This window comes from Drosophila simulans, chromosome 3R (genome assembly GCF_016746395.2).
Source record: "Drosophila simulans strain w501 chromosome 3R, Prin_Dsim_3.1, whole genome shotgun sequence".
In the NCBI taxonomy this organism is placed as follows: domain Eukaryota; kingdom Metazoa; phylum Arthropoda; class Insecta; order Diptera; family Drosophilidae; genus Drosophila; species Drosophila simulans.
Window position 1 is genome coordinate 11,644,347 of NC_052523.2, and position 19,837 is coordinate 11,664,183.

A 19,837-nucleotide genomic window follows, 5' to 3' on the forward strand; every position below is an offset into this window, starting at 1 on the left:
CCCTATAGGGTTAAAAATAAAATGCCCACCTCTACGCATTTACGCGAATTTAAATATTAGTTCACTCCGCAAAACACCTGAGCAAATCTTTGAATTGGTTTGACTTCAACCGCATTTCTTCAATTTATACGAATATGATTTAGTCACATATCTGTTGTAGTCCAAAATGGTCTCGTTGAAGTTTATTTTGCTGCTTTTGGTCATATACTATTTTCTAGACGGTGTTTCGGCGGTGACCTGTGATCTTGCCCCCACAGATGCCAGCTGCATTGACTGTCGGGTTTACCCCACCCACATCGAGTGCTTGCAGAGATTTTGGGCGCCAACTACAACTGCAGCGCCATCGATCGTAGCCACCACCAGGAGGTCCCGAATCGGAAGGATTCGCAACTTCTTCAGCAGTTTTCTTACACGAGTCAGAAGTAAAAGTTGGTTCTGAGATATAAGAGATATAAATGTCAAAATTTTAAAGAAAGTAAAAAAATAAATAAATTTGCCTCCCCATCAGTAACTTTTTGCGTAAAAGGGCGGTTTAATATACAATATACTATAAATCAAATATTTCAAGTGGCTTCCAAAAACGTCTGAACAAAAATCGTTTTCAAGCCGTACAGCAAATGATTTTCCAATGAATATATTACTTATTCAAGATTTCTTATTCAGCCTTTTGTTTTTCAACACGCGTTTGTCAACAAATTTACGTTAGAAAATCTATAGCATATTTGAAATCCAATATACGTTATATTTTACAGCCGCTACTTTACAGCACTTTTTGCCGTTAACATTGAACTATTTCATTCGATGTGGCATCACCGTCGTTCGGCAGGTGGCAGCCCCCACGAAACCGAGAATAGCAGTGGGAAGAAGAACAAGAACGGGCAACGCAATGGCAATTCCTCTTTCTCCGGTCGTTCGTGAACATTTTGCGAGAAAACTTTTCGCCGCATTTAAAAACGTTGAAAACGAAGCATGCGAACGGCATAAACACTGGATTTAAGGTAAAACAACGCAACAACAGCACTCAGTGGACGGTAGACCTATTTAACCTCAAAATGACACCGACAAACTCGGCTGAAAATTAAAAATAAAATATTCCAAAGTTTCGGCTGTGCAAGAATCTTGGGCGTGTGATGTGTGATGTAATCGCGTGGCCGCAAAGGCTATTGCCGTCTGTCGCTTCTTTTTGATATTAATATATAGGCCAGCTCTTTGTTTACGTTTACGCCGAGCTTGCGGTCTGGAATATAAATAAAAACGCCGACTTAACCTCATTTATGGTCAAAATTGGTGTTTATAAGTTGGAATATTTTGCATGTAAAAAAGCTTAGACACGAACATTGCTGTCAGGATAGGCGAGTGCCGTGAGTGGGAGCGAGATGACTAGTGTATGCGGCGGTTGGAAGTCAGTGGTGTGCAAATTTTCAAGATAGAATATGCTAGTTTAAAAATATTTTATTTTACGTGCTATTACTTAACATGTCATTAAAATTGTTAGTTGTCTCAGATACACCCGCTTAATTTGAATCATTTTTTCTTTTAATGATACAAAAGGATAGTTATTTCTAACAATTAAATAAGGGAATTAAAAAAAAAAATGTTTTATATCTAATATTAATACAAACATTCTTCTGACCAGTAGTTCAGTTAGTTTTTTATTTTGCAATTCATTCTATTTCATTATCTAGCTACTTTTTTGAAAGTAACTATTGAATGTCATCGACCAAAGATCTGGCAACGCCGTAGTCGCTCTCCCTCTCCCACCGTTTTCTGCCTTTTTGAGCACATGTGCAACCGATTGTTGCTCGCAACGGATATTTTTGTGCCTCCCATTTGTTTATGTGTGCAACGGAGTGAGAGAACTGCATATCTTGCAGGGCTTGCGAGTGATGAACAACCAGCGATATGGCGGCATCCAGTGGATACAGCACCACGTTACCGCGGGCGACTCCTCCGAGGTGGACATCCTGGAGTCGGACGGGGGGGCAGGAGCCTCGGGCGAGGATCTGGACCATGTGGCGGCCGAGAACCTTATATTCATGGCCCGTGACGGTCAGCTAAGTGAGATAATGGCGGCCAACGAGGCGGGCAGAACGGTCCTAGTCACCGCCGACGGCACCACGGTGGCCTATGCGGAATCCTTCGACGATGACGCCCAGGTGGTCACCGAGGAGGTAATCACAGACGACTGGGTGCAGCACCAAGGTGCCGAGCGGTGAGTTTCGGCCTACTATTTGGATGTTTTCCTGATTGACTTTCTTTCCCGATTTGTAGAGTGGAGATTGCTGCCGAGCAGATAGCTGGGATTAGCAGCTCACAGGAGTTGCTGGACATGGAGCAGGATGAGTACACTGCGCTGAGGCCCTATCCCTGCGACTTTTGCAGTCGGCGCTTTCGCAAGAAGGCCACCTTGAATAACCATATGCTGGCCCACCAAAATGATCGACCGCACCTCTGCAAGCTGTGTGGAGCGCGTTTCTCACGACGAGCAGAGCTCATCAGTCACTTCAAGGCCCACGCAGAGGCCCAGGATGCGGCCGATGCCGAAGCAGCAGCCGCGGCAGCCGATTCGTCTTCTGCCATTAAATTCGAGCATCAGACGCAGCGACAACTGGACGATCACTACTACGAGAACGATTGGCCACTCTTCCAACAACAACAGGAGCAGGAACACGCGCAACCGAATATCCATCAACAGCATCAGATTGTGGAAGAGGGCGGGATTCAGCTGGTGGCCAGTTACCCAGACACGGTGGCTCCACCAGCAGCTCCGTCGCGAGGCAGAATCAGTCGGTTGAAGCCCAAGGAAGAGAGCAGCCAGTTCATTGTGATTTCCGACAAGTCGCCGGAGGACTCGAGGCCATACATGGAGCCTGAGCCGGCTCAGCCTGTGGTTACCACGTCGCAGCTTATTGCTGTCGAGCCGCCTCCTCAGCCAAACTTTCCGGTGCTGGATCACAGCAAACCCTTTGTGTGTCAGCAATGCGGATTGGCCTTTGCGCGGGAAAAGGCACTAGTTTCACACACCAAGGTAATACTCAACTCGAAATTTTCCCTAAAACCAGCTTAACCAGTTTATTGACAAAATCATCCACTAATTATTCCTTTTTATCTCCGTTAGAATCACCGCGTGGACTCACCGTTCGAATGCAACCAGTGTCAGGAGATGTTCTGGGACAACAGCAGCTTGCAGGAGCACCAGAAGACTCATCAGTTCGAGGAGAGCAACTCGGAGTACGATCCTGCCTCAGCAGAGGAAAGCGGCAGTGAATCGGAGGCAGACGAGCAGTTGTATGGCGAATTCTATTGCAACGAATGCGGGATCTCTTTTCATCGCCAGGATCTACTGCGCCGTCATGCCAAGCTGCACTGTAAGCCATCGGATCAGGCGGCTGTTGGTAACAACTCCGATGTCACTGCTGGCGGAGACTTGGAGCTTGCCAAAGATTCTTCTGGTCACTGTTGCAACACTTGCGGAAAGTCCTTTCCTAGCGCTTTGGAGATGCTCGCCCATGCAGAAATCCACGCTAGGTTCCCGCCCTTCAAGTAAGTTCGGTCAAATGGACTTGATCACGAGCAGAAAACCGCATTTTAAAGGCTCATTTTGAATAACTTCAGGTGCGTCCTATGCGGCATTAGCTTTTACGAGGAGCAGGCGATCAAGCGACACCTGCACACTCGCCATCCCAGTGAATTGAATGCCAATTCCTGCGTTCTGTGCGGCAAAGAGTGCCGCGATCGCAAGGCTCTGATAAAGCATGCCTGGGACCATTCGCGCGAGAAGTGCCATTCGTGCTCCAAGTGCGGCAAGAACTTCCACAACAAGGCGCGACTAAAGCGGCACATGGCTTCGCATCGCGACAAATCGGTTGTATGCGAGGTGTGCCAGGAAGAATTCCCCGACGGTCGTACGCTCTCCAACCACCGACATTCGCACAGCACTACTACGCCTGGCAAGCTTTTCCCGTGTATCGAATGCGGCAAGACATTTGGTTCGCGCAGTTCCCAGCAGATTCACGTACGGATCCATACCGGTGAGCGGCCATATGGCTGCCGCTTTTGCTGGAAGGCTTTCGCGGATGGTGGTACTCTGCGGAAGCACGAGAGGATCCACACCGGGGAGAAGCCATATGCCTGCTCCGTCTGCCCACGAGCCTTTAACCAACGGGTAGTGCTGCGGGAACACATTCGCTCCCATCATTCTGGGCTGGATGTATCGCGGAACACATACCACTGCACAGTCTGTTCCGAAGACCTGGCATCGTCCAATGACCTTATCCAGCACCTGATCCAACACAGTGATTCAAACACAGCTAAGCAGCGACAGCCCGTGGTAAGTTTAATCCTTTGTTTCGAGAGACTTGCTGTATAGTCTTCTTAATTAAATGAATTTAATTGTTTTTTAGACGGGACCGCGCAAGTACAAGCGTCGCCGTAAGCTACAGCCCCACGAGATCGCTCACATGCGGGCGGCGAACAAGAATGGCAACGGTGAAGAGGAAGAGGCCATAGGAGAAGGCGACGCAGAGGAGTGTGCCAGTGACATCGATTTCTGCGACTTTGATGTGGAGAACGTGGACGATATCTTTGACATGGCAGAATCACCCAAAAAAGAAAAGCGAAAGAGGGGCTCGGCAGCCACAAAAGCTGATGCGAAACCCGTGACCAATGGGAAAGCGGTGAAACCTGCCCAGGATAAGGGCAAAGCTAAGCCAAGATATGACTCCACCAGCAGTCAGCAATCCGATCGCCTTTGGGAGGAAAAGTTCCTGCAGGACAGTCAGGTGGCTCTCTTTCAGATCGATTCGCTGGTAGTGGTCAACGACACCCATTTGCAGCCCGCTAGCTCCGCTGTGCCTGCTAACATACCCAACACAAGAGGTGGATCGAAGCAGCAGGGAAAAGTTCAGGCGAAGTCTGTAGAAGGAGCCGAAAATTTCAATAGCTCAGCTACCGCATCTGACACTACATTCTCCGCCTCCCCCTCCACTGCCAGCAGTCGGAGCCGTAAGAGGGCGGCAACCACTAAATCAGCCAGCAAAGCTCCTCCTGCCAGTAATTCGCGACCCCGAATGATTCACACAGAGAAAGCCAAGGTGACAAGGGGAGTTGGCGGCGACTCCTCTAGTAGTTCGACAAAGAAAACGCGCTCGAGGACCTATATTAGTCGCACGGAGTCGCACAATCTGAGCCTCGACAAATCCCGCAGCAGTGCCTCAAATATGGTGGATGACTATGAAATCATTTCTCCAGCTACTCATCCGCCAAATCAGATCAGCTCCAGTCCCTTGCACATCAAACAGGAGCAGGAGCAACAGCAGCGTGTCCAACTTATGTACGATGATAACCTACTGATAGATGCTGCTCTGCTGAGGGAGAAGACTTATGAGAAGTTTAACCCGAGCATTGTTAATGATCTGGAGGAGATCCTCCGCTCTCCCCTGAAGCACGAGAGAAATTCTCGTCTTCGCTTTACCAGCGAGTCATCCACCACGCCACAATATTTGCACGAAGAGGAGCAAAACCTTATAAAAATTGAGCCAACTTCCCCGGATCTGCGGGAAATGTTGGAGGGCCAGCAAAGAGTCATCGCTCATAGCGGCATCACTCCTTCGTCCTCTTCATCTGCTAGAACTTCCAGACATCTGCGACAAATCACTGCCAATGGTGCACGGGCAGGCAGCAAGAGATCCACAGGTGGCGTAGCCAGCAAGACGTCGGCAATCCCGGGAGTGGTGGCCAAAAAATCGAACACTGCCACCAAGGTGAGCAGCAGCTCATCCTCGTACCTCTCGTACGGGGTGGATTCCTACAATGTAAACGTACCTGCCAGTGCCAACAACGGCGATGTGGGCGGCGGATTCTTTTCCATCTCGGAGGTCGTTTCCGCAGCCGACGCCGCGGATGCGGCTGCTAAAGCGGCGGCAGCTGGTAAATCGGAGCGGAAAACTCGCAGTTTCGAGTGCGAAATGTGCTCGGCCATCTTTTATGATCGCGCCCAGCTGCTGGAACATGTGCACATTCACATTTAAATGGAAGCTACCTAAACCACTCGCCCGGAGCCTTGTATTTTTGAAACATCTTATCCTTATATACAAACAAAATCGGAGTAAATTACCTCAAGGTATCGTGCATCGAAAAATATCGTTGATTTATGCGTTATTTAAAAAATGGAACCTAAACCTATTGTAGAGAGCATAGTTCGTAAGGCTTTTAAGTTTGTACCTCAGCTTTTGTTTTGAAGAATTGGTATGCTGGAATAAATACATCATTAAATGGTTTTTCATTACCTTAAATTCTGCTATCGCGTATAGATTGAATCTTATTGATAAGATGGGCCTATGTAACCTGTTCTATAGCTTAAAATCTCTCCTAGAAATCTTACGTTTGTAATTAAGAGGCACTTTTCTTGCAGAAGTGGTGGCATCCAATATACTTTATATAATTTGCTAACTGCTTATATACTTTCCCACGTGGCCCTTTGTAGTACATACTCATAGAAACACTGATAAGAGCTAATTTCTCCGCATACCGGAAGTTGGTGTGTGTAATTTGAAGCCATGATTATATGTTTTCATATGTGGTGTACTGTGACTTGTTTTCGGCTTATTTGCACAGCTTTTTAATTAAAGCCGCTACTGCTACCTGAAGTAGAGATCAATACGATTCTCATCCACAGAGAAGCGGCTTTCATCCACTTGGCAGATCAATTTATTACCGCCAATGACCCGAATTAGAATAAATGTAAACGATTTAATTTGCATACGCATATTTATTTATTATGGAAATATATGCTAATTTGGAATTTTGACTATAAATAATAGGATAGTAGCTCTAAAAATAGCAGGATACGTAGATAACGCAGTTAATTCCAAGTGAGGTTCTGGTTATTGATAGTTCTCATTACGCCAGTCAAATATTGGACGATGGCATAGAGAGCGTATAGAATTTTTCCATTGTTGATCTCCCACGGAGATGGCAGGTATAAAATGGGCCACATCGCCGGGTGTTCATCAGTTCTCTCAGAGTCGTCGAGCGAGCAACATGAACGCAATGAAATCTTTGTGCATTTTGGGTTTGGTTCTTCTCAGCTTGGCTGCCACCCAAGCGCAGGTGGTCGGCGGTGTCAGCCAGTTGGAGGGAGCCAGCAGGAAGGAGGCTCTGGAACTCCTGGATGCCACCCTCGCACAGTTGGCCACCGGAAATGGTCCCAACTACAAGTGAGTCAGGACTGAGTTCCGAATTCAAAATTAATACTAATTGATATGGTGATCTTAGGGCTATCAATGTGACCTCTGTGACGGGTCAGACTGTATCTGGAACCCTCAACACCTTCGAGGTGGAACTGGACAATGGATCCGACAAGAAGCAGTGCACCGTGAAGATCTGGAGTCAGCCATGGCTCAAGGAGAACGGCACCAACATCAAGATCAAGTGCTCTGGTGACGATGGCGAACTGGACCGTACCTGGTAATAGATTCTATGTGAGAATTGCCCTCTATGGGGCCTTTAATGGAAATAATTAAAAATACAAGATACACTTGATTTAAAAGATTAATTTTTGATTAGTTTTCGAGGAACTATTGTTGCAAATTACATTGCAAAGTATCCAATATATTGTTGGGAAAAATAATAAGAGTGTATAAATACCTGAGTTGCTTTGTTTACGTTCCGTGTTAACCAATTCCCATCGCTAGCCAATTACACACACACTATATATAAGATATATATTTAATGCGATAACAACCATAGAAGCTTTCATTCCAACAAAAGCTCCAGTAGCTGACTCACAATCGCCGCGAACGGAGTGATATCATTTCGTTTTGGCTTTGGTGGTTCTGTTGAGTTTTTCTGCCATCGCCACCATGTCCAACGGTCCAATTGTAGGCGGAATTAGTCAGCTGGAGGGGAATGAGAGGAGGGAGGCTCTGGAACTCCTCGATGCCACTCTCGCACAGTTGGCCACCGGAGATGGACCCAGCTTCAAGTGAATTAAGGCTAAACCCGAGCTAGAGCTTGCCACTTATTGATTGATTTAATTCCGAAGGGCACTTAATGTGACCTCTGTGACGGGTCAGGTCGTAGCTGGAAGCCTCAACACCTACGAGGTTCAGCTGGACAATGGGTCAGAGATAAAACAGGGCACTGTGAAGATCTGGAGTCAGCCATGGCTAAAGGAGAACGGCACCAACATCAAGATCAAGTTCGCGGGTGAGGACGACGAACTGGACCACACTTGGTAGAAGGCTTTACCTTAGATCTATATACACTTTAACTCAGAATAGTGCAGATCTTAAATGTTATACTGACTTGCCTTTGCAAATGTTTTAGTCGTAAATTATGGAAACCCTTAGGGGAACCATATTCTTGAGACCTCAGGTAGCTTGCAGAAGAGAGCCTTACCTTTACTATCTGGGCGGATTTAGGTACATTTGGTTTCACTAGAACCGTATCTAATGGAAATGGTTCTTTCAGGTTTCAGGTACACACCCATAAAGTAGGTTGATTCGATGTTGGTTAACCAGTTCTGTTGGCATAACCAGTTTGCTTATATCTCAATATATATATCTCAATAGGTAAATCGAATTATCTTTTATCTCAACTTTTGTGTTTATTTAATAAGTCAGCGGTGTCAGTGGATTTTACAAATAGTAATTCACCCTTTGTTGCTGATAATAGACTTCGTTTTTTTTAAATAATCAGGAGAGCTTTCGAAAACAATAGACATTAGTAATTTAACTGAAAAACAACTGGTAACTGGTAACCAAACTAAAAGGGTCAGTAAATTCAATCCACTATAGTCATAGATTCGTTCTTAGTTCTTATCAATCTTCATTGAAGAATCATTATCTCTCGAAATGAAAAAATGCGTAAAGAGGTCGAAATGAAAACTTTGAACATTTGCCAAAAACAAAATAATTATAAAGATGAACTGTTTGCTGTTGAGGTCTTAAAACGACTGATTCAAATAAAGGTGTTCTAACACAGAGTGATTAGTCCGTACAATGTTGACACTCCTGACCTGGGCAAACAAGTAAAATGATATCACGAAACGGCAGGCAAAACCAAAGTAAATTATTCAGCAATAAACTGAAGATTAAATAAAAAAAAAGATGCCAAGCAAGCGGGTTCAGGTTTGGGTGCACACACTACTTGGCGCCTCTCCTTCTTTGGTGGCCGGTTGGCGTTGATCGCGTATAAATAAATAAATATATATTATCGGCGAGCACTCCGATGATCTCGGTTTCCTCTATAAAAGCGGTCTTCTATGCGCCGTGTTTACTCAGTTTGGAACAAGTGTTTCGAGAGAAATGCAGTCCGCGAAAGTGATCTTTGTTCTATCTGTGACCCTGGCGGTTGCCTTTGCTAACGTGAGTTCGAGATGATATTGTTATTATTTGATATTTGCCTGACTTGTCAAAACAAAAGCCGAGGTTGCCGCCCGGTGCCCCGAAACCCCTGGATGGAGATGACTTATCCAAGGCTAAGGAGCTCTTGGTCACCACACTCGCCAAACTTGCCACAGGAGATGGCCCCAATTATCAGTAAGTGTTAGCAATCAGTAATCAGTGAATTCATTTTGGAAAACTTTCGATGATGACGGCAACGGAACAAGTGTAATCTTATCAATATAATTAGCGCATGACGTGATTATTAAATAGTAATCATGCTTGTTCCAGGGTAGTGAATGTGATTTCGGCATCTAGCCAACTGGTGGCTGGGTCGCTGCACAAATTCGAGGTGGAGCTGTCCAACGGATCCGACACCAAGGAGTGCACCGTAAAGATCTGGGACAGGCCATGGCTGCATGAGCAGGGGGAGGCCACCAATGTGAAGGTCCAGTGCAAGGATGAAGCTGTGCTGGAGAAGACCTGGTAGAGCGTCATTGCTGTGGTTTACCCATACAATTTGCAATACAATAAATCTCAATCTATCTCTGGTGCTTGAGAATTCACACAGATGTGGGACAATAATTGTTCGAAGCGTGCCTACTCCGGTGAATCCCAGAATTGGTTGCGCTTATATCATTGAACTGTGATAATTCATTTGTGTGGATTGTGGAGTAACCAGTTTTTTTATATTTAAAACAAAGTGTTATCACGTCTGTGTGAATAACTAGGTAGAAGGCTAAAACCAAACCCAAGTCGTCTCAAGTGATCTTTCGGCGATACTTGCGCAATTTCTTTAGCAAAATAAGGGGTATGCAATAATCGTTCTTTCAAATCAAACATTTATTTTGAAGGCACAAAATTAGAAACCGTTGGTTATGCTTAGCCAACCCTGTTATTCCTGTTGTTGCGACGGTTCCTCCTGCGTCGAGCCTGCTGAGCCCGGCGGCGTCGAGCGCGCTGAGCCCGCTGGCGGCGCCTCCGACGGTTGTTCCGGTTGTTGTTGCCGCTGCTGTTGCTGCTGCCACTTTCGGACGCGGGCGTGCTGTCTGGCGATCCTGCTGAAGGACTAGTGTTATCGCCTGTTGAAGGAGAGGTCGATGGAGAGGTGCTTCCATCAGTGGGCGTGGTGCTTCCGTCAGTGGGCGTCGTGCTTCCATCAGTGGGCGTGGTGCTTCCATCAGTGGGCGTGGTGCTGCCATCAGTGGGCGTGGTGCTCCCGTCAGTTGGGGTGGTGCTTCCATCAGTGGGCGTGGTGCTCCCGTCAGTTGGGGTGGTGCTTCCATCGGTGGGGTCATCCTCGGCCAAACTGTACCTGGAAAAGCACAGGACCAGAAGGCCAAGGCTCAAAAGTAGAGTGGTCGTCCTCATAGCTGGTATTGCCTTGAACGGATGGGATTGGATGATGATCTCGAGATGATTGCTATGCTTTTATACCTATTGTACCGACTTTGGTACCCATTGTAAGGATGGTCGACAGCTGTGACAACAAATCGATTGAAAAGAAGTTTTTCGTATTACCGAATTCCGACAGCTGCCCAAATACCACGCGAGTTAGACAAAAAGCTTTTATTTAATAAATTCGTTCTTTCGTTCCTATTAAGACATTGGTTAGCCAAATACAGGCGGAATCATGTATTTCATAGCAGACAATAATAAGATCTGGGACGATATCGCGTTGGTCAAAAGCTGATCGGTATACAACTAAGAAGTTAGATGGTCCCGTTTTCACTGCTGGATTTTAGGCGCTATTTAAAATAGGCTTCTATTAATTAATTAAGAACTCAGGCAGAGTCGTGCCATTTATGATTACTTTTATTATTATTTTTCTTGCCAATTCCTATGGACTAGGACCGCATTCCCAACTGACAAAATTATGGCTAAGGAGAGAAGAGTTTCTAAACAAAAGGACATAACCAAAAACACACTTAATGTCGTTTTAATAACGTTCAAGCCGACAGCAATACATATTTCTCCCCATAGGTGGCGTTTGTGTGACACTGTTCTCCTTAAGTTTCTTTTAGTTGAGTAACGGGTAGCTGTTAGTCGAGAAAATCTAGTATATCGTACCATGTTCTTTTAAATTATTTCGGGATTCCCAATATACTCTGAAAATCCGTAATACTACAAATATATTATTCTTTAAAATCACTTCACTTATTAAATTCGGTATTTGAACTTATTTCATTCAGATTTGTAAAGCCAAAATCGTTATACGCAGTTATGTTAATACCATTAATACATCTATACGAAGTATAAGAGTGTATTGCTCTAGCCCATCGTTTGTGCGAATTTTTGGCAAACAATATAGGAAAATAATGCAAAATGTATAGGAACCAGCTGCGTAAATTTGCCAATAATCTTTGCGTACGAAAGTCGCGTGGAATTAAACGCCTATAAAAGCCACTGCCGCCAACCATCTGCAATCCAAAATCTGAAAGTCTAAGATGAAGGCCACTACTATTCTAGCAGTTGTTTCCGTGCTCACCGCTTGCCTTTTAAGGAGCAGCGAGGCGGTGACCTGCACCGCCGATGCCACCGTCGCAGGATGCATTGACTGCACCACCAGTCCAACCGATGCCGAGTGCGTGGCCGAGGCAGCCGCCGCCACAACCACCACCACAACTGTAGCAACGCCCACCACCACCACAACCTCAGCGACGGCGACCACCACTGCGGCCTCCAGCCCAAGCAACTCCTCTGGACGGCGGAAGATCGTGCGCATCACCAATCTGCGCTACACCAACGTTCGGCGCATCCGCGTCAACCGGAATCGCTTGCGGAGCACCACCGTTCGGAACCGGAGGCGCAGGAACAACTCCAGACGTGTTAACGTGAGGAGGGCCAACGGAAACGTTATTATTGTCGGCTAAGAACGTGGAATTTAATAAAATGCTCAACAAGATATGGATTTGAAGAAATATATATTATTTTATATCAAATTTACTGAAAAGTATTCAATTTTTGACTGGGCATAACAGGAACTTACCTGCTAACGAAATCTTACCAATTTTATGCGTTATGTTTCACAGAAATTACCAGTACCTATAGAGAATTTAAAATTATAGACGGTACATGTGGTTACTTTATAATATTATACGGTTATTGACAATATCTTCACTTTAACCTAATGAAATAACCAGAAGTTTGAACTTTATTGAGCACGGGACACTCGAAATTTAAAAACATTTACAAGCTATAATAACTTTTTCAAAATTGTTAATTTAGCTATAATTTACAAATTTTTATAAATTAAAGCCGGTGTATATGGTTTATAGAAGGTTAAGATAAGTGTAAATTTTATAGAAACAGTATAAGTATTAGCTTAATATGAAAGTTGTTTTTTAAGAAAAGCGACAACATTGGGTTTAAATGTACTTACCTGTTGGAAAAGTAGATAATGCTCTCTTCTAATAACAAAGCTTAATATTTAAAAAAAAAATTTAGACAATATTTTGCCAAATTCTCGTCAGACAACAGGGGAAAACAATGCAAAAAGTTGAAACAGCTGTGTCAATAATTCGATTATATTGATATGCTATAAAGTCCATGCTAACACCTTAAATCAACTATTACCCATACTGACATTGCATCATGAGAGTAGCTTCGATCTTCTATTCTGGAGTCTTGATATTGGCAGCTTGCCTCCTGGAAAGCAGCTCAGCGGTGACCTGCACCGCCGACCCCACCGTCGCGGGATGCATCGACTGCACCTTCAGCACTAACAACGTGGAATGCTTAGCCGAGGCATCCAGCTCCAACGTCGATTGCAACGAGGATCCCTTCAACTCGGAATGTGTGGCTGACGGTACCACTTTGAAACCTCCCACCGGAAATGGCGGTCAGTGGACTTTTCCCTGGGAAAAGGTCAAAAAAGTGTTGTTCATCTTCAAATAGATTAGAGCTTTGATTGTTAAATAAAAATCTGCGCTATTCCTAAAAGATCAATTTAAGTTCTAAGCTGACTTACCCAGTTCTGATTTAGTATTTGTGATTTTATGTTGTTTTTAGTATTGCTGAATTGTAGGGTATTGTTTAGGTAATAGGCCAAACTAATAGCATACTTTTTGGATGACGCTTTCTGAGTCGATTTGTATTACCCATTGTTTTATTAGATCAGACTTGTATTGTCGAATTGTAAATTTGAAAAAGGAGATATTATTAAATTAAAAAGTTTAGTTTATCATTGGTTCTTATATAAATATAATTTTATATTTATATCTTCATGAAATATATTCCCATTCAGATGGGAAAATACCCATTTTTACTTGTAATTTTATTTTAATAAAATCTAATCACTCTTATAGGTTTCTCAGTTTTATAATAATAGACAAACGTTTGATTTAATTTTCAATTATTTTTATTCAATTAACAGTTTTACAATTCTAACCATTTTGACCATTTTTAACCAACTACTACGCGAACGTTTCCGCGCCTGCTCCTGGAGTTACCCTGCCTGTTGTTGTTGTTCCTGCGCCTGCGGTTGCGGTTCCTGTTGGTGTTGGTGGAGCGCCTGCCAGAGCGGCCGCCGGAGCTGGTGGAGCGGGGAGTGGTGTTGATCCGAATGCGACGGTTGACGGAGTAGCGCAGGTTGCTAACGCGGACGATCTTTCGACTTCCGGTTCCGGTTGATGTCGTTGGAGCGGTGGTGGTGGTCGCAACAGTGGTCGTGGCTGGAGCCACTGTGGATGTGGTGCTTGTGGTGGGGGTGTCGGCGGCTGCCTCTGCCACGCACTCAGGATCGGTTGGACTGGTGGTGCAGTTGATGCATCCAGTGACGGTGGGGTCAGCGGTGCAGGTCACCGCCTCGCTGCTCCTCAAAAGGCAGGCTGCCAGGACGAGGATGGCGGAGATGATAGTTGCTGCTCTCATAGTGGATTTGTTGATTGGGTATTGTTGATTGATGGTGATGTCGGATTTTGGTTGGGCTTTTATAGTGGCCTGATCGAGGTCAAGGGGCGCTCTTCCTATCTAGCGATTTTCGCCAATATGTACGCAGCTGTTTCTATACGATCATATAAAATATTAGGCATTGTTTGCTGCCAAATCGTTAACTATCGGCTGTGAATCCAAGTTGAGAAATTAACTAGTTTCACCTATTTACTCAAGAAAATAAAACGAGTATATTTTTAATTAATCTGAATGAAGCCTAGTTCTACTTGCATTCATATTCAATCATATATGAAAAAACTCTCATCACATCGAATGATATGGCTTAAAATTTGTGAAATATAGCGAATTTTTTCCTCAGTGTATATGTGTTATTAGAAAATGATGGCTTCTTCGTTAATAATTGTACTTGTATACTATTTGTTATTGAATGTGTACCCATAAGATGATCAATGCCATCTGTGGATAGCTTCTTGCTTTTCGGTTGAAGGTAGTGTGTGTTTGTTGTACAAATAGTTTAAATGGGTTTAAAAAACTTATTAGAATAGAAATAGATTTGAATTTTAATTATGCCATAGATTTTCTTTATAACAACTACACAAAACAAATTTTATCATAGTAAAATATAAATTTTGTAAGTCCTAAGTCAAGTTGTTAACTACCCAATAAAATAAATTCCCAAATAATTAATTATTATTATAATACATATATAAACTTTTTACAAATAACAGTCAATATATTCTGATAGCATGCACATCGATTTCGTGAATCTCACTAATTAAATAGCAAGAAAGACATATTTTTGATTTTTGGAATAATATTTTTTCTCCCCCTTGTTTGAAGTCAAGGTACTTCTAAAACTCTTGAAAATTTGTTCAAACTATTTTTGGTGTTGGATGCTGAATATAGGTTTTATTTAGTATTTCTGTAATTTTATCAAAGCGTATGGGAATGTGTCGTCTCTAGCCCGATCGGTTTTGCCTCCTGCGCCTTTGGGCCCTCCTCCTCCTCTGGTCCCTCCTCCTTTGTGCACGCCTCCTTCTTTGAGCGCGCCTCCTGGCCGCCATCCTCCTCCTCCTTCTGGCAGCCGCGTTGTTTGAATTGGGTGAGGAGTCGCTGGGCGACGAGGAGTCGCTAGGTGGGCTAGTCGGAGCTGGAGTGACAGTGCCGCTCGGCGAAGTAGGCGTCGTAGTTCCCCCCGGGGTCACATCGGTGCTTCCTCCTGTGGCGGGTGTCGTGGTATCTGTACCATCTGCGGGTTTCGTAGTGGTATTAGCAGCGGCCTCAGCCACGCACTCGGGATCGGTTGGACTGGTGGTGCAGTCGATGCATCCTGTGACGGTGGGGTCGGCGGTGCAGGTCACCGCCTCGCTACACCTCAAAAGGCAAGCGGCCAGGACAATAACTCCTGATAGGATGATCGATGTTGCCCTCATTTTCAGATTGATGGTGTCTTCGGATGGTAGCACGGTCTTATATACCGCTGTGATGATTCCAGGTGACTTTTAAAACCAAAGAATGTATGCATATTTAACCAACTGGTGCTACCAAATTAATGTTTCTTTATATCTATTGTACGTATTTTCTTTATATAATTGTATAAGAAGATGATTGCTAACCAATTGTTATGCGCTGGTGTGGACTGTTGTTGGAAATATATACTTGTTCAATACGTTTACCTTATACAAATGATTGCCAAATTTATTCAGCTGTTTCTATCGACTTTTGGCTTATTTTTCCGAGTTCTTCACTCAGAACTTACCCTGATCGCTGTAGTTATTAAAGCACGTGATTTCACAGAGATGTACCATCTTCAGAGTCCATTAAATATCTTAATCATTTTGGATTTGGATAAATGGTTCATATAGAACAGGTTAAAAGAAAGAAATCTATGTTTTAGTATTTGTTTTAGTACAATAATCCCCTGTTTTAGATTCATGGGCTTTTATGTCATAAATCCAAAGGTTTTCTTTTTATAATACATAATTAAAAGCTAGTTTACGCAGCTTAATATTTGCCAGGCACGAAATTAATGCAGATAATAATTGTTTAAGCTCGCAATGGGTTAATTTCCCTGATTTGTGTGCAACAAAATTTTATTTGAGTACAAAATATGTTTAAATTTTAGATTCGCGTGTAAGATTTACGAGCTTCTATGACTTCCCAATTGTTTGGTTGTTTAGTTTTATTTTATAATTATCATGACGTCACATCTTACATCCAAGCGAAGCGAGAACAATGAGCGTGAATATTTGAAATTCATATTTCGCAATTAAACGTAGATGCGCTGACCAGCTCTGATTTTTCAGTTAGTTTCGCTTTTAGCCGATCAGCGAACGGTTGAGCCATGGATTTATTTAGCTGTTTGCTGCTGTGCCTGGGAATTATTTCATTACCCAATGTGGTGGTAAGCACTTTGTGTAATTTGTATATTTTTCTTATAAATTTTTAATGCATTTTTAGTTTACAATTTGCATTCCGCCCAATCACTGCATTGAAGATGTGAGTATGATATTGGTATATTTAAAAACACTTCTATAGTTTCTAGTGCTCCTGATTAAACATACTTTATTTTCTGTCCCACAGATGGAGGAAAGCGATGCGAAAGAGCGATTCGACTATGTACTTGGCAAATATGAGGAGGTGGAAATGAAAATTCCCGGAAAACCAGTTGGGTGAGATGAACTTTAGCGCGTGTTTGGTGTTCCACTAATTGGCTTTTCATTTCCACCGCCGGCAGTTTGCATGGGAAAGTGGTTACGCATGGCGAGGCGGAGGAGCAGCACTTGGTGTTCCAGTACATGGACAATACGCTGCATGACATCATCCAGACGTGTGCGTTTGTGGTCAAGCGGAATCCCGGTGAGTGCGAGAACATCCGCACCTACTGCTCGGCCTTTCTGAGCCGCCTGCCACGCCCCCTGCTGGAGCGCCAGCCCATCAACGTGTGTGACGATGGAACGCGAGTGGCGGAGGACGAGCCGGAAACGGAAGCGGAAGACAACCCGGATGCAGATGCTCAGGGGGAGGCTGATCCGCAGCAGGAGCAGGGAGTTGGTCAAGCGGAGACCACAACAGCGGAGCCGGCCAGCTCCAAATTAAGTGAATTTTACTGAGTGGGGTGCAATGTCATCCTGCGGTTTGTTCATTCATCTCGACATTTAACTGGCAATTAAACGCACAATTCTAAAATAAGTGCGTAAGTAAGTGCAATTGAGATTAATTTTCTTTGACATTCAATTTTCCGTTTTAAATCACCCAACTCTTATACTTTATGAATTTCCACGTATTTTCATGTTTTAAGTATTAAAAACATTGCGTATACGACATGTTGGTTTGCTGTAGTTGTGGTTTTAAGCTTTTGTTTTGACTCAAACTTATATTTATTTGGGAAGTATTTCGTATATCAGTATATACTGACATTATTAAATACTTAATCAAATTAATGAAAAAAGAACGCATTTTTAAATATTAAATATTCAATATTAAATATTTTCGTAATAAAGTATTAAAATATTATCTATCATCCAGGAACTTCAAAACGAAGAATTTTATCAATAGCGTTAGCTTATTGAATACAAATCAAACAGACAGCGCCTAAAATTAGGCTTACTAACAATGTCTACTAACATTTCCCCTTGGCTACTCAATGTCACGGCTTCCCCAGATTGAGTTAGGAAGCTCTGACAGCAACAACTATGCGGCTTTTAGTTCAACAACTGACGGCCAAAAGACTAGACCAGGCCAAGTCAGGCGCCTGCGCCGATCCCACGCTGCACAGTGGGCGTATTACGGCAAAAAAACAAAAGTCAAGTTATTCAATTACAATTGTTTCCTACCTATAAATACACTTTTTATAGCTATATAGATCAAACCGCAGACAGATTGCCAACAATTAAAAAATTTCTAGATAACTAAATATTTGAAAAGTACTCAATAGAAAATACTGTATAGTAACTAACTAGCCTGGCACTTAGAACTTTTCTACCGAAAACTTAAATAAACGCCAGCTTTTAATATTGAGGCACTGTACATGTGAGAGGGAAAACTCTCTTCCCGACAGCAAGAGAGCGAGAGTCTTGCGCCAAATAACAGTAAACAAAGCCCAGCTGCTGCTGCTGGCGGTATAAATTCGGTTTTCAGTTGTTAACGGGGCGCCAAGGCGAACTGGAGCAGCGAAATCGGAGCGCCGGAGCAGGAACAAAAGCTCCAAAACGCTGCACACCCACAAATTTGGGAGAAGTATAGAGAAAGACCGAGCCAGAGAGATAGCTGGGCAGGCGGTGAGAGCACCTTAGTAGAGAGTTAGAGAGAGATTCTCCCCGAGATAGATTGTTATTTGTGTTTGGCGACAGTGACGGTCCGGTCCCGTGCCGCACAGAATTATCTGCTCAGTGCTAAAGTTGTACTCGTGCTGCGTAGCTCGTGCGGGCAAGGCCGTTTCTCGACACGCCCGCCCATCCACCGCCCCGCGCGCCCTCTGCCACGCCCCCAGCAGCTGGGAGCAGCAGCTGCTTTTCAGTAGTGAAGTGCGTGCGCGTTTCGCGGCAAACGAAAGTGCCGCCGGTTGTAAAACAGTCAAAGGATAAAATCGAAATCAGTTCAGTTCGACTCTCAGCCCGCTTTTTGCATAATCCAAAACGTAATTCGAAGGGCGCAACTAAAAATGTATAGCGGCGCGTAAATATACTATTAGCTATTTACTTTGCCGTGCAATTTCCAGTCCAAATCGCAGCCCACCCCCTTTTATCAACGAAGCGCCAGTCGAGCCGCGTTATCAGCAAGCGAGCGCGACAAAAAAAAAAAAAAAAAACACAGAAAAACGTACTAAAAAAGTAAAAAAGAAAGAAACAGCACAAAAGTATATGGGAAACCAAAGTGAAAAGAAAATGCATTTGAGTGCGTGAGAGTGTGTGTGCTTAGGTGAGTATTAGCCGTACGATTGTGTGTGTTCGAGGGCCTCCGGCTCAGCTGAGTGCTGAGTAAACAAACAAAAACCAACCGAAGCCAAACGCAGACCCCAGCACAAATACCACCGCAAATACCACCGCCACCAGCTAAATATATGGGTAGCCCTCACCCACCCACACACTCGCACGCAATTATTAGCGTTCCCCAAATCCCCCAGAAATGTGCGAATTATGAAATATTTTACCCTTGAATGTCATACGTATTAGAATTAGCGGCGGGGTGGCCAGCGAGCGTTACTTTTTAGCAAGTTTTTAATACCCCGCCATGCGGTGAATGCTAGGGGTATGCCCAATTTAAGAAGCACTAGAACCAATTCAACATGAAACTGAGATTAAAACTCTGGCTGAAAATTGGATAAACATGTGCCTTTGGATTTTACTACTATATATTCTTCTATCATTCAGCACTTCATGGGGCCAAGAATGTATATCCTATTTCTTTTTCTCCTATATTCTGTTAGAAATTCGAAAACTAGATCATACGAACGATATATATTTTTTAGTTTGTTGCCAACCCAAAAGTATATTTGGTTCAAATTTGAGACAATATCCGCAAAGCTCAAGAATTAATGCCTTTGCCCACATGTTGGA

General features: G+C 43.8%; 11 protein-coding genes across 14 annotated transcripts in view; 8 read left to right on the forward strand and 3 right to left on the reverse strand.

The window, feature by feature from the left end:
* Positions 1-111: 111 nt before the first annotated feature.
* LOC27208664 lies at positions 112-471 on the forward strand. Its single transcript, XM_016184230.3, has one exon. It carries the CDS (start codon positions 167-169, stop codon positions 437-439), a length of 273 nt encoding a protein of 90 aa, XP_016034704.1. The 5' UTR covers positions 112-166; the 3' UTR covers positions 440-471.
* Positions 472-840: 369 nt separating this feature from the next.
* LOC6728080 lies at positions 841-6,293 on the forward strand. 2 transcript variants are annotated; one of them, XM_039294516.1, is made up of 6 exons: positions 841-998; positions 1,686-2,212; positions 2,272-3,028; positions 3,119-3,543; positions 3,616-4,330; positions 4,404-6,293. In XM_039294516.1, the coding sequence occupies exons 2-6, from the start codon at positions 1,887-1,889 to the stop codon at positions 6,027-6,029; spliced, it is 3,849 nt and encodes a 1,282-aa protein (XP_039150450.1). In that variant the 5' UTR covers positions 841-998; positions 1,686-1,886; the 3' UTR covers positions 6,030-6,293. The 2 variants fall into 2 exon arrangements, with proteins under 2 accessions (XP_039150450.1, XP_039150451.1); XM_039294517.2 differs by having other exon boundaries at positions 842-998; positions 1,875-2,212.
* A 692-nt stretch (positions 6,294-6,985) lies between these two features.
* LOC6728081 (cystatin-like protein) lies at positions 6,986-7,555 on the forward strand. Its single transcript, XM_002103397.4, has 2 exons — positions 6,986-7,217; positions 7,276-7,555. Exons 1-2 carry the CDS (start codon positions 7,042-7,044, stop codon positions 7,469-7,471), a joined length of 372 nt encoding a protein of 123 aa, XP_002103433.1. The 5' UTR covers positions 6,986-7,041; the 3' UTR covers positions 7,472-7,555.
* Positions 7,556-7,782: 227 nt separating this feature from the next.
* Positions 7,783-9,109, forward strand: LOC6728082 (cystatin-like protein). The gene is made up of 2 exons (XM_002103398.4): positions 7,783-7,984; positions 8,045-9,109. Exons 1-2 carry the CDS (start codon positions 7,863-7,865, stop codon positions 8,238-8,240), a joined length of 318 nt encoding a protein of 105 aa, XP_002103434.1. The 5' UTR covers positions 7,783-7,862; the 3' UTR covers positions 8,241-9,109.
* Positions 9,110-9,237: 128 nt separating this feature from the next.
* Positions 9,238-10,085, forward strand: LOC6728083 (cystatin-like protein). The gene is made up of 3 exons (XM_002103399.4): positions 9,238-9,368; positions 9,427-9,542; positions 9,678-10,085. Exons 1-3 carry the CDS (start codon positions 9,309-9,311, stop codon positions 9,874-9,876), a joined length of 375 nt encoding a protein of 124 aa, XP_002103435.1. The 5' UTR covers positions 9,238-9,308; the 3' UTR covers positions 9,877-10,085.
* Positions 10,086-10,211: 126 nt separating this feature from the next.
* On the reverse strand, positions 10,212-10,895 carry LOC27207299 (putative protein TPRXL). The gene has a single exon (XM_016183020.3). It carries the CDS (start codon positions 10,755-10,757, stop codon positions 10,269-10,271), a length of 489 nt encoding a protein of 162 aa, XP_016034706.1. The 5' UTR covers positions 10,758-10,895; the 3' UTR covers positions 10,212-10,268.
* A 113-nt stretch (positions 10,896-11,008) lies between these two features.
* LOC6739727 (protein new-glue 2) lies at positions 11,009-12,291 on the forward strand. Its single transcript, XM_002076584.4, has one exon. It carries the CDS (start codon positions 11,834-11,836, stop codon positions 12,257-12,259), a length of 426 nt encoding a protein of 141 aa, XP_002076620.1. The 5' UTR covers positions 11,009-11,833; the 3' UTR covers positions 12,260-12,291.
* Positions 12,292-13,760: 1,469 nt separating this feature from the next.
* Positions 13,761-14,450, reverse strand: LOC6739726 (integumentary mucin C.1). The gene has a single exon (XM_002076582.4). It carries the CDS (start codon positions 14,256-14,258, stop codon positions 13,791-13,793), a length of 468 nt encoding a protein of 155 aa, XP_002076618.1. The 5' UTR covers positions 14,259-14,450; the 3' UTR covers positions 13,761-13,790.
* Positions 14,451-15,152: 702 nt separating this feature from the next.
* LOC6739723 (hepatoma-derived growth factor-related protein 2) lies at positions 15,153-16,574 on the reverse strand. The gene has a single exon (XM_002076581.4). It carries the CDS (start codon positions 15,710-15,712, stop codon positions 15,239-15,241), a length of 474 nt encoding a protein of 157 aa, XP_002076617.2. The 5' UTR covers positions 15,713-16,574; the 3' UTR covers positions 15,153-15,238.
* On the forward strand, positions 16,412-17,686 carry LOC6739724. 3 transcript variants are annotated; one of them, XM_039295277.2, is made up of 5 exons: positions 16,412-16,520; positions 16,586-16,680; positions 16,740-16,778; positions 16,863-16,951; positions 17,017-17,686. In XM_039295277.2, the coding sequence occupies exons 2-5, from the start codon at positions 16,624-16,626 to the stop codon at positions 17,390-17,392; spliced, it is 561 nt and encodes a 186-aa protein (XP_039151211.1). In that variant the 5' UTR covers positions 16,412-16,520; positions 16,586-16,623; the 3' UTR covers positions 17,393-17,686. The 3 variants fall into 3 exon arrangements, with proteins under 3 accessions (XP_039151211.1, XP_044779109.1, XP_016034707.1); XM_044923174.1 differs by having other exon boundaries at positions 16,504-16,520; positions 16,586-16,683; positions 17,017-17,685; XM_016172041.3 differs by lacking the exon at positions 16,412-16,520 and having other exon boundaries at positions 16,577-16,683; positions 17,017-17,685.
* A 725-nt stretch (positions 17,687-18,411) lies between these two features.
* LOC6728084 (cGMP-specific 3',5'-cyclic phosphodiesterase) overlaps positions 18,412-19,837 on the forward strand; it is a 44,473-nt gene continuing 43,047 nt past the window's right edge. The window contains exon 1 of the mRNA XM_016176727.3: positions 18,412-19,199. The gene's annotated coding sequence lies outside the window, so the exon portion shown is untranslated. The remainder of the gene's footprint in view (positions 19,200-19,837) is intronic.